Consider the following 19122-nt stretch of genomic DNA (forward strand, 5'->3'; position numbering starts at 1 on the left):
TTTGTGAGAAGATCTTTTAGACTATATAAATATCCTGTTTCTCCTCATATTTTCACTCACTAGTTTTGAACATCTGTTGATGTTTTTCTAACTCCACCATGCCATCTATATTTATTACCATCCTACCAAGAAAAACCACATTTCCTCTTTACTGATTATTTATTTATTCATTTTTTATATGTTATTATGAGCTTGTAGAGTCATTTCTTTCAATTCATTAGCATTATAGTTTCTCTTAATGCCCCAATTGTAACTAGAGTTGAGTAGTGGTAGGCCCTGCAAATAGTTTTCTGTTTCTTTCTCATGTGTCCCTACGATTCTTGGAGCATATCCTAACTTTCTTTGAGCATATATGATTCTTTCCTCAGGTAACAAGAAGTGAATGACGATGGAAAAAATCAATGCAACTTCTGAAAGCTACTTTGTTCTGCTGGGTTTTTCTAATTGGCCTCATTTTGAAGTAGCTCTCTTTGTGGTTATCTTGATGTTCTACTTGATGACATTGATAGGTAACCTGTTCATCATTCTCTTGTCATACCTGGACTCCCATCTCCACACTCCCATGTACTTCTTCCTCTCAAACCTCTCTTTTCTGGATCTCTGCTACACCAGCAGCATCATCCCCCAGTTTCTGGTCAACCTCTGGGGCCCAGAGAAAACCATCTCTTATGCTGGTTGCATGACTCAACTTTACTTTTCCCTTGCACTGGGAAGCACAGAGTGTGTGCTACTAGTGGTGATGTCCTATGACCGATATGTAGCTGTATGTAGACCCTTGCATTACACTGTCCTCATGCACCCTCGTTTCTGCCACCTTTTGGCTTTGGCTTCTTGGGTAAGTGGATTTACCACCTCATCACTTCATTCCTCCTTTACCTTCTGGGTACCACTGTGTGGAAATCGCCAAGTGGACCATTTCTTGTGCGAAGTTCCAGCACTGCTGCTACTGTCATGTGTTGATACACATGCTAATGAGCTGACCCTCCTGGTCACCAGTTCTATTTTTGTTCTCATACCTCTCATCCTCATTCTCAGCTCCTATGGTGCCATTACCCGGGCTGTGCTGAGGATGCAGTCAACAACTGGACTTCAGAAAGTCTTTAGGACATGTGGCTCCCATCTTATGGTCGTATCCCTCTTTTTCATTCCAGCCATGTGTATATATCTCCAACCACCGTCGGGAAATTCTCAAGATCAAGGCAAGTTCATTGCCCTCTTTTATACTGTTGTCACCCCTAGCCTCAATCCTTTAATCTACACTCTAAGAAACAAAGATGTGAGAGGTGCAGTAAAGAGACTAATGATGTTGCAGTGAGCCCGAATACTTGTGCATTAACAGTATAATGGAACATCTCTTCACCAATGGTTCATCCACTCATGCATTCATCAACCTGTCTTCTGTTCACATACTTCATCACTACTTATTGAGCCTGTACTTTCACAAGGTCACAGAGTTCTTGGTAATAATGATGAATTAAGTGACTACCTAAATACCAATCATTGTCTAATGGAAAATCAAGATCAAACATCAATATTGAAATTTTTGGTAGCAAAAACCTAATAAAAGAAAGGTGTTCTTTTCTAAATGGACAACAAGGCATGGGATTTTTTTGTATATGTTGATAAAAGATCAGGTGTAATTCTTATTAAAATGTATGCTTAATTTTATAAAATTTAAAATATGTCTTTTAATTTCTTGACTTTAAGGTTGAATTCATTATAAAATGTTTCTTCTATCTTAGGTTCAGTTAAAGACATAATGAAATACCTTAAATCTTTTCTCTAACACTGTTACTCTTTTGTGACTAGCAGTTAATTTTGAGAGAAATATTGGTTTGCGTTCTTTTATCCCATTATCAAAATTAAGAAAACAATTTTTGTGTTTGGAAGCATGAAAGCCTCTGAAGTAATGCAGCAGAAGTCAGCATCTCATATTTCTCTTTTTTCCATGCAGCCAGAAGTGTATAGGAGGTGGAAATAACTTGTGAAGCTGTGATCTATAGCTTGTAAGCTAATGGACATTATGAGCTAGATGTGGTTAGGTAAACTAAGTGCTTGGAGCACCTCTATCACCTAGGGGCAATAAAGAATACCTGAGGCAGACAGAATACTGGGTTACAAGGAGGATTTGATAAGTCCACTGGAGCTTTGAAAGAATTACTTGAAAATGTATTGGAACAATTTTGTGATAAAAGTTGTATGGAAAATGTTAGGTTTTTTCCTTTTTAAACTTGATTTAATTTGAATATTTGAGGTTAGGAAGTACACTATGAAAAAAACATATATTTTCCGAATAAAGAAATGTATTTTTCAGTAAAGCAATAGTTTTCTTAGCCATATTATTGCCAGCCATCTCCATCTGAAATAAGTGTAGTATGTATATACTTCTTTAAACTGGCAGCCATATTCAGCTAGACTGGAATAATGGATAAAGGACAATTCAATATGAAGTAAAATCTTGGCAACACTTGAGTTTTGTATGGTAACCCAAATGTCAGTTGTAGTTCTGGAGGCCTTTAAATGTTGGTTATGGTTGATTCAAACCCAAATTCTTAAATTGTTAAAATGGAAAACACATCCCAAAACTTCCCCTCAGTTTCCTGTGTGGCTTGTAATTACACCGATTCTGCTGACTTTGTCTTCTCCTTTGTGTGTCTATGATTCTCCCTTTATCTGCAACTAAACATAAACAATAGTATGGAGTGTATTCACTTGTCCTTAACCTACTGTCCAAGAAATGAAGAACCAAGAATAGTGTATATAAAAGAACTTTTAGTAAATAATTGGGACCACAAGTAGTGAACCACCATAGAGCAAAAAGAAACTTATAAAAACTTAAAATACATTGCTTAGTTCTCTGAACTATCCTACACTATGAAAATCTTCTTGTTTGGGACACCTCATATATTACCCCTGTCTCTCACTGTCTAACTTTTAAACATTTTTTTTTTCGTTTCCCATTCTTTTTTCTTCTTGAAAGACATATAAATACCCTTTTGTGTATGTAGAATTTTTTTGGAATGCTGTAATTATAGCATATATGATGTTAATTCCAACCACTTTAGCATGACATTCTATTTAGTTTGTAATCTAGAACAAAGATCAGTTAACAAAAGTTCCTCTAAAGATTGACACAAATGTTATTGTTTTTATTGTTTTGTAGTTTTCAAAAGTCTTGTATCAACCATATGCAATTTGATCACAGGGAGGATGATAGGTATGAGTTTTTCTCACTTTGTAAAGAGAAACCTGCAGTGAAGAAAACATGTGGATCAAGATGGCAGCATTGATGGACTCTGAACTCACCTCCTCCCATGAACATAAACAGGTTACACCTATTCTTGGAACAATTATCCCTGAGACAGAACTGAAAACTGGATAAAAGAACCCCCCTCCCCCACCGATAAGGGGCAGTCCTCACTGAGGCAGAAGGGGCAAAAATCCTTCCTGGAGAGAAAAAAAGCCATCGTCATGAGCCGCAGAGCTTCTCTGCAGGCCAGTCTTTTTTTATATAACATTTTCCCCCCAAATATACAGACAGCACAACAAGACTGACTATGTACAACACAACAGTGGTTAAAAATGAAAATTTGAACACAAAAAGTTAAATAGTCAAGTGATTTCCTTCAGTTTGTGGAAGCTATCAGTTATTCAATTATATGACCCAAGAACACCTAAATTTCTTCAGTCTATTTTGCATGTTTCAATGCAAGGTCATTGATACAACTTACACCATTTGAATGTACAGGTATAAAAATAGAGAATGCTGCTAGGTAGACTTAAGAAAGAAGATAAAATAAGAAGGATTGACACACCTTACTCTAGAGTGGCACACCTTTTCCAGAGCGAAAAACACTCATATATGAAGTATAACTTGACCATGGGATATCTATGAGAGATTGAAGAGAGACGGTTCTAACATTTTCAAGTCCTTCCATTATATGTGATTATAACTTTGGCTTTTTAGCTACAGATATACATTATTTCTTGGTAAATAACAGTAACACACCTTCAGTGGAAAAGGGCAAAAGTATATCAGATTTGACTTCTTTGAGTATGCATGTAAATTTAAAATTTTTATGTGAAAAAAGATTACACATAATAGTAAAAGATAAAGGTAAGATGGAAGAATGTTTAGTCTTTAAGGAAAAAATGGTTATTATATTAAAATATAAAGAATTATTATGTAATAATTATGAGAGAAGACCAAAATTCCAATAAAAAGTTGGCAATGGATATAAATATCCAATTTGTGGAAGAAAAAATATAAAACAAAAGTGAAAATACAAAAGATACACAACTTTCTCATCATTAAAGAAACACAAATTAAAACAATAGGGAAATATTACATAGTCTATTCATTTGGTGATGTTAAAAAAATTACTTTTATAGGGCACGCCCGCTGGTGCAGCAGTTAAGTTCTCACATTTTGCTTTGGTGGCCTGGGATTCGCCGGTTTGGATCCCAGGTGTGGACATGGCACTGCTTGGCAAGCCATGCTGGTAGGCGTCCCACATATAAATTGGAGAAAGATGGGCATGGATGTTAGCTCAGGGCCAGTCTTCCTCAGGAAAAAGGGGAGGATTGGAAGCAGATGCTAGCTCAGGGCTAATCATCCTCAAAAAAAAAGAAAATTACCTTTACAAGTTAGCTGTTAGGAATACTTCCTCTGCAGCTACAATCTGCAGGTGTTTTATTTCTGAGCTATGTGAGCCTGGATAAGTTGGTGAACATCCTTGTGCCGCATTAAAAATATAAATCTCTGTATTGATACTAAGAGAGTTATTGTGAAGCTCAAATAAGACAATTCAAACACATCTAAACTTAGGACAGTGCCTGAAACACAGTAAGCATTTAATGACTGTGAGCTAGTCATCACTAATGGTATCATTAACATTAATCATTAGTAGTAATCATTAATAGTAATAATGTATCGTTATTTCGGCTTGGCATGTATATGAGAAAACAGACAACAAAACTACTATTGGTGATTCCAATGCTTATTATGTTGTAATGTTATAATATGAAATGGTTAAATGTATACGTCATTTTTTCTTTCTTCCTAGCATAATATTAAGAACATAAGTTTCCAGTAAACAGGAGTAAAGTTAATGGATAATAAGAGATATTTAGTTATCTATCATGAATCCAAAACTTTGTCTGCAGTTGGCCATTCTTGCATGGGAAACTGGGCTGTTTCAGTCTCTGATCCAGTCAACTGCTACCCTCTAGTTACCCTTCTGCTCCCACCAGAGAGTGGATGACATTGTGTGTGAAGTACCAGCCTTGATTCAGGCCTCCAGTGCAGACACCTACAATAAAATCCAGACATCCATAGCCAGTGTAATTCTCCTGATAGTGCCCTTGATCATTATCCTTTCCTCTTATGGTGCTATTGCTAAGGTTGTACTGAGAATAAAGCCAACTGCAGGGCAGAAGAAAGCATGTGGCACCTGCAGATCTCACCTTCTTGTGGTGTCCCTCTTCTATGTCACTGTCACAGCTATCTATCTTCAACCCAAGAATAGCCATGCTAATAAACAGGGCAAGTTTCCTGCTGTTTTCTACACTGTTGTAACCCCAACTCTTAACCTGCTCATCTATACTCTAAGGAACAAGGAGGTATAACTGGGGCACTAATAACACTGGGGAGGATGACTTGGGATTCCTAGAATAAATATAGAGGTTGACACATGTTGGTCTGTTGCTTAACCTGAGAAGAGAAAATAACCTCATCACAAAAGGGTGAAGATATACCTCCTAACCCTGAAGTAGGAGAGAAAGAGCTGTGTTTTGTTCAAGCTATTTCAGTTCCTTTCATCAACCATTGATTAGGCCCTTACTTTCTTCATGGTACTGATTTAGGCACAGTATTGTATAGAAATGAATATACTTAACAGTCATTGTCTTAATATATAATACAGTTGAATTAGGGGAACAAAAGAAACACAAACTGGCAAAAAATAAAAGACCAAGTAATATGGTTCATGCCTTTCCATTTATTTCTTTTTTCTTTGTTCTATTTTTCCCTCATGCTCATCCAGTACTTTCATCCAAATGTCCATTACCAGCAAGTCTCCTAGTGTTTTAAGACAGAAACCTTTGTTAAAAAACTCTTCTGTACTCTGACACTCTAGTGGGTCTCGGTTCTGAGTTACTCATATCTCGTTGCCTCAGTATGACCACTGTTGATGTGCAATGTGCCTAGAACTGACCAGTGCACCAGTGTTTGCCAAGCAGAAGTCAACACTTACTGCTCCCTGGCGCTGCTGCTCTAAGATCCTGCATCTATGTTTCTTTGTTTGAGCCTTAATATTCTGGACCCTCAGTTCTAGGAATCGATTTGTGTTTTTTTTCTTCATTCTGAGTCTCTGTTGTAGTGAAATGACATTTAAAAAAATCAAATTAATTCCTGTTTATTCATCTTGTGGATATTTATTGATTTCTTATTAGGCATCTCTTATGTACTAGATGCTGGGGATATAATGGGAAAAAAGACATATGAAATCATCAACATCATGGAGCTTATGGTCAAATGGTGGATACAGATACTAACTAAAATACTTCTAATTTATTATCTTAATGGAAAGAGACTTTTTCTTCAACTCCTGCCTAGGTCTGATTACCATGCACATGCTTTTTTGACTTCTGAATATCACCCACCAAAGACTCATTTGTTGTTACTTTTTAACTATTGCTTATAAGTATCCATTACTTTAGTTTGTTTCATTAAAATCATGAATATAAATTGTTGATTCTCTTGTATAGATTTTCTAACCAACTGTGTTCACTTGTCAGGTTCCTCCCATCTACTGATCCCTATTTCGTGTATAAATGGAACTAAGATCAAGCTCTATTCCCTCCCATTTTTCTGTATTGATGAACTGTAACATTTATTTCTGATTTTGAGATTTCATATCAAAATTTTCTAAACTTGAATTTCTGTTTGCAAACTTAAAAGAGCATTAATTAACTTGGACCAACAATAGACTGGTCATAAATAATATCGGCACGATTATTATGAGCATGTAACATAATTTCACACTATCTATAGGAGAATAGTAATTGTAAAACCATTTTTTCATCCTTCTGCTCAGTTGCAAGGAATAATTAATAAGAAAACTAAAGGGACAGAAGGTCATTTTGTGGCATCTTACTTTAGGATTGCAAAGCTGAAGCAGCTTTGGAGGATGACTAGGCTCGTGGTGTGGACATAGTGATGAGAGGTGGTAACTACTCTGGAGAAGGAAACAGGGATGCTGGCATATTCAAAGTTCAGCCTAATTTTGATGTAGCCTGGAATGATACCAGGTCCTTTGGTATAGAGGAAAACTGTGAGCCTGATGCCAAAATGTAAATGCATGATAGGGAGAGAAGTTATGATTCCAGCAAATGACAGCAGCATGAAGGGAAGTAACAAAGTTCCTCAAACTTTAGAATTCATAAGATTCCCATGGTGTACTTGTTAAACATTAAGAGTCTTTGGTTTAATACTCAGAATTTCTGGTTTAAAACATCTGATTGTGCCTGGAGTTGTCATTTTAAATAACACTGTAAATGACTGTGATGCAAGCTGTCCAGGACCATACTGTGGAGAATATGAGTCTAGATGGTTGCTCAGCTAAAATGACGTGAGTTTCAAAGGAATCCATGCATTTTAAAAATAAGAGTGAAGGGAAGAATGATTTAGAAGTAGAATAAAGCCATTAGCTCAAATCTCACATTCTGACATATTGAAGGTGGGATTATTTTCTAATAAGAGAGTTAAGGATGAAATAGTGTCTTCATGGAAGGGTCTCAATTTGGTTAACGCTAGGAGGTGCAGAAAATGTTAAGTAAATAATTTGAGGATATAGGTGAGTTTATTAAACATGGAATAGGAAACCCCAATGGTGCATTGGAAGTTTTTGGGAGAGATGAAGGCAGGTGTGTGGGAAAAGGAAAGTGATACCATTATGACAATAACTGCAGACTAATATAGATGATGTAGAATAATACAGATGTAGAATAATATAGATGATGAAGAATAATATAGATGATGAAGGCAGGTTTACATTTTGGGAGATGACTGAAGAAAACAGTGCTGAGAGGCACTGTGGACTTAGCTATGTACTTATTTGTAAACATTCATTTTTTTCAATATAGTGATAAATATTTATGGAATGTATAGTAAGAGCCAGGCACTATTATAAAATAATGAACTAGTCAGAAAATATTGCTTCCTTTATAGACATTCTAGATAGCAGCTTATATTTCCTTAGATAAGTGGCATATTGAGAAAACAACTGACTATGTTGTGGATTCAAGTATTCTGTTACCTCAAAATTTCTAGAATGTGGAAAGGCAAGCACCTAAATGAAATGACATGCGTCATTTTCTGGCGCATGTGCTGTATATGATGACAGATTGACCTAATGATGGTTGTCTTGATAAACTGTGAAAATATTTTGGCATACAATCCACCTGAGGCCATTAACACAGGACTGTGTTTCCCATAGGGCAAGGATACATGTTTTTGTGAAGTTCAGTTGTGAGAGGCTGTGGACAGGTGCAATTAAGTCTCAAAGTCTCCCATGGGTACTAATCACTGCCAGTATAAAATCCATCATCAGTGGTTTTTGCACGTGTGTGTGTTTGCATATCTGCTTTTTTATGCAGGGCTATGAAAATTCAAACATATATGAAAGAAATAGCATTTTACAATGTGGCTATTATAAAAATTATGGGACTATTCTGCTTCTTTTCAACAAGAGGAACATTTGTGAAGAGCAGTAAGAGCAAAAAGTCACTGCTCACCAGGGAAACATTTATAAGCATGGAATCCACAGATTTTTAACAATTGGGCTTAAATTTGCCTTTTGAATTCCTTTCTCCCTTACCAAGATAGCCTATATACCAACAACAATGTAATCATGCAGCAAATACTGTCAAATGCCTGTCCCATCTGCCTTTGGATGCTACTGTGTTTCTATATCTGTTAATAGCTTACTCATACTTTAAAGCCGGATTGAAATGTCACAAACTCTTGCACTCTCCCTATTATTCTTCATCCTCTTAAACTGGATCATGCCTTCCTTAATGTATTTTTGTTTTTTTCAATGTGCTGCCCAGATAATTTTATCAAAATCAACACTTTTCTGTGTCACTAGCACCTGAGGATAGATGCATCTTACTCACTGTTGTGTGGCCAGTGGCAAAATGTCTTAACATATTGATAAAGCTGTTGACTTAAACTGTAAGTAAGAAATCCTTAAAAAATGGAAGATGACTTCATTGAATAGGAATTATGAGTGAAGAACCTGCAGTTTCCAGAGGTCTATATTTTGATCAGAGAATAAGATATAAATTTAAGCCTGTTGCTAAGTCTTGATTCCTATGTCTTGTTCAATATGCTCCAAATGTAAGTATTTTGGAAAGGATGGTGACAGGTAGGTTAGAAGACAAATAGGTAATGATACCAGAACCTCTCAAAACATAAATTTCATTGCTAAAGATGAAAATTAAAGAAACAGTGAAAAAAAACCTGTATGAAATCAAGAAATAATGTTGGTTTTCACTTGTTCATAGTGTAGCCTTGAGTTGGGTTCATAGTCTTAACTTCTCATATGTATACAAGACATGATATTCCTCCATGTACACAATTCAAACTCTTTACTTGAGGTATATTTATGTTCAGTTAAATTCTCATATACTAAGTGTACCATGCAATAAAATAAATAAAAATAAAATCAGAAAAAAATAAAAATAAAAACAGAAAAAAATTCATATGATCACCTCTGTGGAGGAAGATAAAACATACGATAAAATTTAGTACCTTATGAAAAAATTCGTTTTTAAAATAGAAAAATGCTTTAACACAAATCTGTAGCAAATCATTCAACTCAAAGAAGAAATAGTGAATGCTTTCCTCCTATGTCAGTGAATGGCAAAAGGACCATTAGTATCACCTCTAATCAGTATTCTACCGGAGAACCTGGTCAATTCACTAAGAAAAGAATGTTAAACTAAGAAGAAAGTATTCAAAAGGAAGAAGTAATTTGTCATTTTTTGCAGATAGCATGATAAAATATATATAAAAAATCTAACAGAATCTACGGCTAAATTATTAGAATGAACAAATTAGCTTAGCAAATTTATTTGGTACTAGATGAATATACAAAAAACATATTTTTTATACACTAGTAACAATCAATTAAAAATAAAAAATTAAATTAAAAGTAAAAATTTGAAAAAATACCATTGACAATGGCATCATAAAAATGAAATTCCTAGGAATAAATCTTTATAAAAAGAAAATGTAGGGATTCTACAGAGAAGCTACAAGCATTAATGAGAGAAATGGAGGGACATATCATGTTCATGGATTAGAAGACACAATATTGAAAAGATGGTAATGTCAATCTTAAATTCTTATAGTTTATAGAAAAAATAGGGAACTCCACTCATTTTATGAGTCCAACATAACTTAGATATTAAAATATAACATGGAAATCAATAATTACAGGCCATTATCACTCATGAGCTTAGGTGAAAAATTCTCAACAAAATTAATAAAATAAATCCAGAAATGTATAAATTAAGGTAATATATCTGGGTCCAGTCAAGGCTTTTCCATAAAGTAAAGTTTGTATCACCTTAGAAGCCATCAATAAATGTAATTTAAAACAAAATAAAGCAAAACTGAAAACATCACACAGTCTTCTCGATAGATACAGAAAAGTGTTTCATAAAATTTAATATTTAGTTATGACAAAAAACAAGCAGTCTTGTAATGTAGGAAGCATAAGGAATATACAGCTAGGAAAAAGCAGCAATGTAAAACCTGCCACAGTCATTATGCAGGAATAGCGAAATAATGAATGCTCGCCTATTAGAAACAATGAGCATGCTCACAAATCGATTTTTTTCATTATTCACAGTTTTAGCTAGTATAGGAAGTTAAGTAAAAGAAATAAAATTTATTTAAGTTGAAAAGAAAAAAATAAAACATTTTTACAGATAATGTTGTATAGTCATGTGCCACATAATGAGATTTTGGTCAGTGACGAACTGCATATATGACAGTGGTCCCTAAGATTAGTGCCATATAACGTAGGTGTGCAGTAGGCTATACCACCTAGGGTTGCATAAGTATGCATGTTTACACAATGATTAAATAATCTAATGATGCATTTCTCAGAATGTATCCTCATCATTAAGCAACACACGACTGCATATATAGACCACTTAGGAAAAAAATCTATGAATAAATTATTACAATTAGTAAATATGTTTGTCAAAACCTTAATATACTGTCAATATGTGAAGTCAATTTCATTTTAGTTCAAAATGAAATAAAAAATTTTAAAGATGTAATTTACAATAGAATAAAAATGTATCAAATATCTAGGAATATGAAATATAAAATATGAACAGATTGATAGGTAGTAAGGAGATTGAACCAGTAATCAAAAACCTCTCAACAAAGAAAAGTCTGGGACCAGAGGGCTTCACTCGTGAGCTCTACCAAACATTTAAAGAAGAATTAATACTAATCTTTCTAAAACTCTGGAGGCAACTCTTCCAAACTCATTTAGGAGACCAGCATTACCCTGACATGCAAAACAGAGAAGGATACCAAAAAAAGAAAAAAAGAAAAAGAAAATTACTGACCAATCCCTGATTAACATAGATACAAAAATCCTCAACAAAATATTAGCAAACTGAATTCAGCAATACTTTGAAAGGATCACACACCATGATCAAGTGAGATTTATTCCAGAGATGCAAGTATGGTTTAACAGCTGCAAGTCAGTTAACGTGATACAACACACGTTAGCAAAATGAGGAATAAAAGTCATGATTATCTCAATAGATGCAGAGAAAGAATTTGACAAAATTCAATATCCATTTATGATAAAAACTCTCGACAAAGTGAGTATAGAGGGAATGTACCTCAACATAATAAAGGCCATTTATGACAAGCCCACAACTAACATAATACTCAATGGTGAAAAGCTGAAAGCTTTTTCTAAGATTAGGGACAAGACAAGGATGCCCACTCTCACCATTTTTATTTAACATAGTATCAGAAGTACTAGCCAGAGCAATTAGGCAAGAAGAATAAATAAGAGGCATCCAAATTGGAAAGGAAGAATAAAACCGTCAAAATTTGCAGATGACATGAATATATAGAATACCCTAAAGACTTCATCAGAAAACTGTTAGAACTAATAAAAAAAATTCAGTAAAGTTTCAGAATACAAAATCAATGCACCAAAATCTACTGTATTTCTATACACTAATAATGAACTATCAGAAAGAGAAAATAAGAAAACAATCTCATTTACTTTCTCATTGAAAAGAATATAATACCTAGAAATAAATTTAACCAAGGAGATGAAAGACCTATGTATTGAAAACTACAAGACATTAATGAAAGAAATTGAAGAAGACAAATAAATGGAAAAATATTCACGTTCATGATCAGAAGAATTAATATTGTTAAAATGTCCATACTATCCAAAGCAATATACAGATTCAATGCAATCCCTATCAAAATTCCAATGACATTTTCACAGAAAAAGAACAAATAGTTCTAAAATTTGTATGGGATCATAAAAACACTCAAATAGAAAAAGCAATCTTGAAAAAGAAGAACAAAATTGGAGACATCACACTTCCTGATTTCAAACTATATGACAAAGTTATAAGAAAACAGTGTGGCATTGGCATAAAAACAAACATATATGTCAGTCGACCGGAATAGAGAGTCCAGAAATAAACCCAAGCATATATGATCAATTAATTTACAATGAAGGAGCCAAGAATATACAATGGGAAATATACAATGGGAAAAGGACAATCTTCAATAAATGGTGTTGAGTACATTGGACAGCCACATGCAAAAGAAGAAAACTGGACTACTATCTTACATTATATACAAAAATGAACTAAATGGATTAAAGACTTGACAGTAAGACCTGAAACCATAAAACTCCCAGAAGAAAACATAGTTGGTAAGCTCCTTGACAAAGGTCTTGGCAATCTCTTTTTGGATCTGACAACAAAAGCAAAAAGAACAAAAGCAAAAATAAACAAATGGGACTAAATAAACTAAAATGCTTCTGCACAGCAAATGAAACTGTCAACAGAGCTAAAAGGCAACATAGTGAATGGAAAAAAAAATTTGCGAATCATATATTTGATAAGGGGCTAATATTCAAAATACGTAAAGAACTCAAACAACTCAATAGCAAAACAACAAACAATCTGACTAAAAAATTCGGAGAAGATCTGAATAGACATTTTTCCAAAGAAGACATCCAAATCACCAGCATCTGTACATGAAAAGGTACATGAAAAGATGCTCTATGTCATTAATCATCAGGGAAATACAAATCAAAACAACAGTGATATATCACACTTCTGTTAGAATGGCTATTATCAATGAGACTAGAAATAACTAATGTTGCCAAGGATGTGGACAAAAGAGAACTCTTATGTACTATGGTGGGAATGTAAATTGGTGCAGCCAGCATGGAAAACAGTATGGAGGTTCCTCAAAAGATTAAAAATAGAAATACCATATGATCCAGCAATTCCACTTCTGAGTATTTATTCAAAGAAAACAAAAACACTAATTAGAAAAGTTGTATGCACCCCCAAGTTCATTTGCAGCATTATTTACAATATCCAAGATATGAAACAGCCTAAGTTTCCATCAATGGATGAATGGATAAAGAAACTGGTACATATGTGTATGTATGTGTGTATATATATATATATATATATATATATATGTATGTATGTATATGAATATACATTTATGAATACTACACAGCCATAAAAAGAAGAACAATATTTTTGCCATTTGCAACAACATGGATGGACCTCAAGGGCATCAGGCTAAGTGAAATAAGTCAGACAGAAAAAGACAAATACCGTATGATCTCTCTTATATGTTAAATCTAAAAAAATATGTTAAAAAGAAAAAACAAGCTCATAGATACAGAGAACAGATTGATGTTTGCCAGAAGCTGGGGTTGAGGGGTAGGGGAAATGGGTAATTATTTTTTTTAGTTTAAATAAATTGAATAAAAAAAATAAATCTAGCAATAAATCTCACAAAAGCACTTTGAAACATATATTACACATATATAATTATATATTATTAAAACTGATTTTTATGTCAGCAGAATGGATAAATTATACATGTATATTATGAAATAGTACATTAGTAAAAAAACAAAGTGTTGAAATGTTCATACATGAATGAGTCTTCAAAATGTTTTGATATCTGAAAGAAGGCAGGCACAACAGAATCCATTTATATAAAATTGTAAAAACATTAAAGTTACTGTGTTATTTAGATGCACATGATCAGGTAAAGCAAAGGGAGAAATTGAAATCCATATATGGAAGAATGATGATTACCACTAGGTAGGAAGGATGAGTATTATAATCAAGAAGGGGCACTTTGGGCACCTCTGAGTAGGTTTTTCTAAAATTTGACCTAGTTGGGTTTCACATTAAAGTTTATTGCACAATAATTTTTTAAACTGTAAATTTGTGTTCTTTTGATCTGAAAAATTTCCTTGTATATGTTTAGTAACTTCCTCTCTGCTTTTTTCTCTTCTCTCTTTTTTATTTTTCTGAATACTTATTCTTTGGATGTCGAAATTCCTGGTAAACATGGCATACTTAAAAGCCCTAAAAGTGCTAAATATATACTACAAAATGCTAGATGTCTTTCTACTTTAGAGATTTAGAAAAACTTCTGAAAGTGGTGCCATCAACTGGGAAGCTGGGATGAAAAGAAAAGTCACAGCAGAGTTTAAATAATTACTATAAATATCTCAGAATTCTTAATGTTTCAAAATAGCTATTGAAACTGTTTCACTTTAGCCATTCTAGTTGGAACATCCAGACTTCAGAATTCTATTAAATTCATTTTTCACACTCAAGAACTACTAAAACGACAAAACGAAATATTCTTAATTTTTCACTCTATTTAAGCTTTCAACTTTCTCAAGGGAGAGAGGTGTTTGAGAAATAGAATGAATCATTCTATCCTTTTTTTTTTTTTTGATCTCTTTCATGTGAGAGGCATTGTATGTGAGTGTGATTACCGTGATATGATTAAAGACGGAGCAAGGAAAAGTGGTATTGAGTACTGGACCAGAAATATAAAGCAAGTCATCAAAAAGTCTTAAATTTTTCAAGTTATAGGCTAATAATATAATATAGCTCTGAACTATCCTCTGTGTATCAACATTTATCTTTCGTACTAAATGTGGGGAAGATTATAATTTGACCATAATGATGGAGAAATTATTTAAAAAACCACACTCTAGAGAAAGACAAAAAGAGGCCATTTCAGTGGCCACTAAAATCATCTTTCCATGTGCCAGTTTTTCCCAAGCACTCAGAGTAGGAATTTACTATTTTTCAAGCCAGGCACCATGGTAAGACCTTATGCTCAGACTCACAAGCAGTAAAGATTTGGAAGACGAAGACGAACTGGGAAAAAGAAAAATATTAATATCTTAAAGTTGGTTACCAGAACATGATATAAAATGTTTTTCTTTCTGTGATCACAAGAGTGGAGTTCTTTTTTGAAGAATTATTTGGGCAGAGGGAGATATTAGAGGAAAAAAGTTTTCAATGTGGTCAATTAACATCACATCTTTGTTAACGTGATTAATGACTAGAAGTCATTCTTGGTCAACAAGTAGTTTTACTGCATTCATCGTCAAGCTGGAGAAATTAGGCAAGAAAAAGAAATGAAGAATCCAAATTGGAAAGGAAGGTGTGAAACTCTGGCTGTTTGCAGATGACATGATTCTCTATGTAGAAAATCCTAAAAAATCCATCAGAAAACTATTAGAAATAGTCAACAACTGCAGCAAAGTTGCAGGGTACAAAATCAATTTAAAAATCAGTTACATTTCTATACACTACCAATGAACTAGCAGAAAGAGAAATCAAGAATACAGTCCCATTTCCAGTTACAACAAAAAGAATAAAATACCTAGGAATAAACTTAACCAAAGAGGTGAAAGTCCTGTATGTTGAAAACTATAAGAAGTTATTGAAAGAAATTGAAGAAGACATAATGAAATGGAAAGATATTTCATGCCCATCAGCCAGAAGAATAAACATATTTAAAATGTCCATACTACCTAAAGCAATCTACAGATTCAATGCAATCCCAATCAGAATCCCAATGTCATCCTTCACAGAAATAGAACAAAGAACCCTAAAATTTTTGTGAAACAAAAGGCCCTGATAATTCAAAGCAATCTTGAAAGAAAAGAACAAAGCTGGAAGCATCATAAGCCCCCTGACTTGAAAATATACTACAAAGCCATAGCAATCAAAACAGTGTGGTACTGGCGCAAAAACAGACACACAGATCAATGGAACAGAATTGAAAGCCCAGAAATAAAAGCACACATCTATGGGCAGTGAATCTTTGACAAAGGAGCCAAGAATATACAGTGGATAAAGGCAAGTCTCTTCAATAAATTGTGTTGGGAAAACTGGACAGCCACATGAAAAACAATGAATGTAGAACATTATCTTTCACCATACACAAGAATTAACTCAAAAAGGATTAAAAATTTGAATGTAAGACCTGAAACCATGAAACTTCTAGAAGAAAATATAGGCAGTACACTCTTTGACATTAGTCTTAGCAGCATATTCTCGAATACCATGTCTACTAGAGCAAGGGGAACAAAAGAAAAAGTTAACAAATGAGATTACATCAGACTAAAAATCTTCTGCAAAGTAAAGGAAACCGTGAACAAAACAAAAGAAAACCCACCACCTGGGAGAAAATATTTGAAAATGGCTTATCTGACAAGGGGTTGATCTTCAAAATATATAAAAACTCATACAACTCAACAAAAACAAAAAACACACAACCCAATCAAAAAATGTGTACAGGACAAGAGCAGATCCGTTTCCAAAGAAGATATACAGATGGCCAGCAGGCACATGAAACTATGTTCAATATCACTAATTATTAGGGAAACGCAAATGAAAACTACCATGAGACATCACCTTACACTGGTCAGAATGGCAACAATTACCAAGACAACAAACAATAAATGTTGGAAAGGATATGGAGAAAAGGGAATGCTCATACACTGCTGGTGAGAATGCAAACTGGTGCGGCTGATATGGAAAACAGTATGGAGATTTCTCAAAAAATTAAAAAGTAGAAATACTATACTTGGTATTTATCCAAAGAACTTGAGATCAATGATGCAAAGAGCTTTGGTCACCCCCATGTTCTTTGCAGCATTATTCACAATAGCCAAGACTTGGAAGCATCCTAGGTGCCCATCAAGGGATGAATTTATAAAGAAGATGTGGTGTATATATGCAATGGAATACTACTCAGCCATAAAAGCAGACAAAATTGTCCCATTTGCCACAACAGGGATGGAACTTGATGGTATAATATTAAGTGAAATAAGCCAGACAGAGAAAAACCAATACTGCATGATTTCACCCATATGTAGAAGATAACAAATACACGAATAAAGAGAATGATTAGTGGTTACCAGAGGGGAAGGGGGTTAGGGGTGGGCAAAAAGGATAAAGGGGTACATATGTATGGTAATGGACAAAAATTAGACTACTGGGGACAAGCATGATGAAGTGTACTCAGAAATTGCTAAACAATAATGCACACCCAAAATTACACAATGTTTTAAACCATTATGATCTCAAGAAAATTACTTGAAAATAAAAATTTAACATGAGAGGAAAAAGAGAAGGAGGATTTAAAAAGAAATCTAAATCCAAAGTGGGGATTTACTGTCATGATCAAGGATCTTGAACCAAAGGTTTGAGAGAAAGCTATATTTACTTAACTTGCAAAGTCATTTTCTTCATCCATGGAATCTTGAGAGGAAGTAGTGTTCTTCTAGAAGTAATCTGCTTTGGAAGCCCTTTTAGTGAATGTTAAAGTCAGACTTCCACTGGGATTAGATATTCAGATTATAAAATTCTAAATGTGTTTACAACGAGAATCATGTATCCATGTTCTTGGCGTCTAAGAGCCGCATTTGAGACTAATGGTACCTGAAATGATCTTCCAGTATGTTTTCAAGGCTGACCTTTTCGTTAAATGTTTTACTGTGTTTCATCTTTCAGTTCTACAACATGTAGAGATATATCAGGTGACATCCTCTTTGGAACTGTCTCGTGAATCTACTTTGTATATTGCTTTGTATATACTATTAGTTACTTGAAAATATCTGGCAAAATCAGAATGACTGAGATGGAGTCTGTCAGAAGAGAAACCAGGACAAATCTCATGGCTCTTTCAGTAATGATTTCATAAATGAGAGTTTATGAGGATTTAAAGGTACATTCACATCATTGTAGTCATTTGGGCTGGGGCAAAAAGGCAGGCCAGAGATGGTGAAGGGCTCTTAAAAAGTTAGACAATTTAATTTTAACATACTATTAGCACATTTCATCTTATTAGAGCTTTGGGAATATGTTTCTTTTCAATGAAAGTGTCTTTCCTTCAGTGCGTTGAAAGTATTTTACTTAGAAACTATTTTGTTTACAGAAAGCATTGGAGTTCTTCTTAAGTAAGACAAAATCCACAAGCTTTGAAATGAATGAAATTTATTTTTAAGTGATTAAATGGTCCTTGAGGTGGGGATTTGAGCTTTGATCAAGCTTTATCTTTTTTCAGCTTATGATAATTACAGATAAAGTAAGATTTGGTAATTCATTATGTCAAGTAGGTGAAAGAAAATCCCATCAATATTTTTGTAAAATTTGAATAAATTTGATTTGACTTTATTGAGAGTATTTGTCTTGTTGTTCCATGAGTAAAAACTCTGAAAATGATGGGGCCTGGCCCAGTGGCATAGTGGTTAAGTTCGCGTGCTCCACTTCAGCAGCCCAGGGTTGGCTGGTTTGGATCCCTGGCGCGGACCTAACACTACTTATCAAGCCGAGCTATGGCAGGCGTCCTACCTATAAAGTGGAGGAAGATGGGGACACATGTTAGCTGAAAGCTAACCTTCCTCAAACAAAAGAAGTCTGAAAGTGGCGTGCAGCAGCTCCAGGCCCTATGTGGCAGTTTTGAGATAACATTAAGCTTTTCTC

The 19122-nt window shown here is 34.2% G+C and overlaps 1 protein-coding gene and 1 pseudogene across 1 annotated transcript; both read left to right on the forward strand.

Annotated features, from left to right (window-relative positions):
* The first annotated feature begins 382 nt into the window (after positions 1-382).
* Positions 383-1315, forward strand: OR2J3H (olfactory receptor family 2 subfamily J member 3H). Its single transcript, NM_001391696.1, is given in 1 exon segment — positions 383-1315. A coding segment is annotated over 1 exon segment (933 nt).
* OR2H23P (olfactory receptor family 2 subfamily H member 23, pseudogene) lies at positions 5143-5628 on the forward strand (annotated as a pseudogene).

The sequence above is a fragment of the Equus caballus genome, chromosome 20 (assembly GCF_041296265.1).
Source record: "Equus caballus isolate H_3958 breed thoroughbred chromosome 20, TB-T2T, whole genome shotgun sequence".
In the NCBI taxonomy this organism is placed as follows: Eukaryota; Metazoa; Chordata; class Mammalia; order Perissodactyla; family Equidae; genus Equus; species Equus caballus.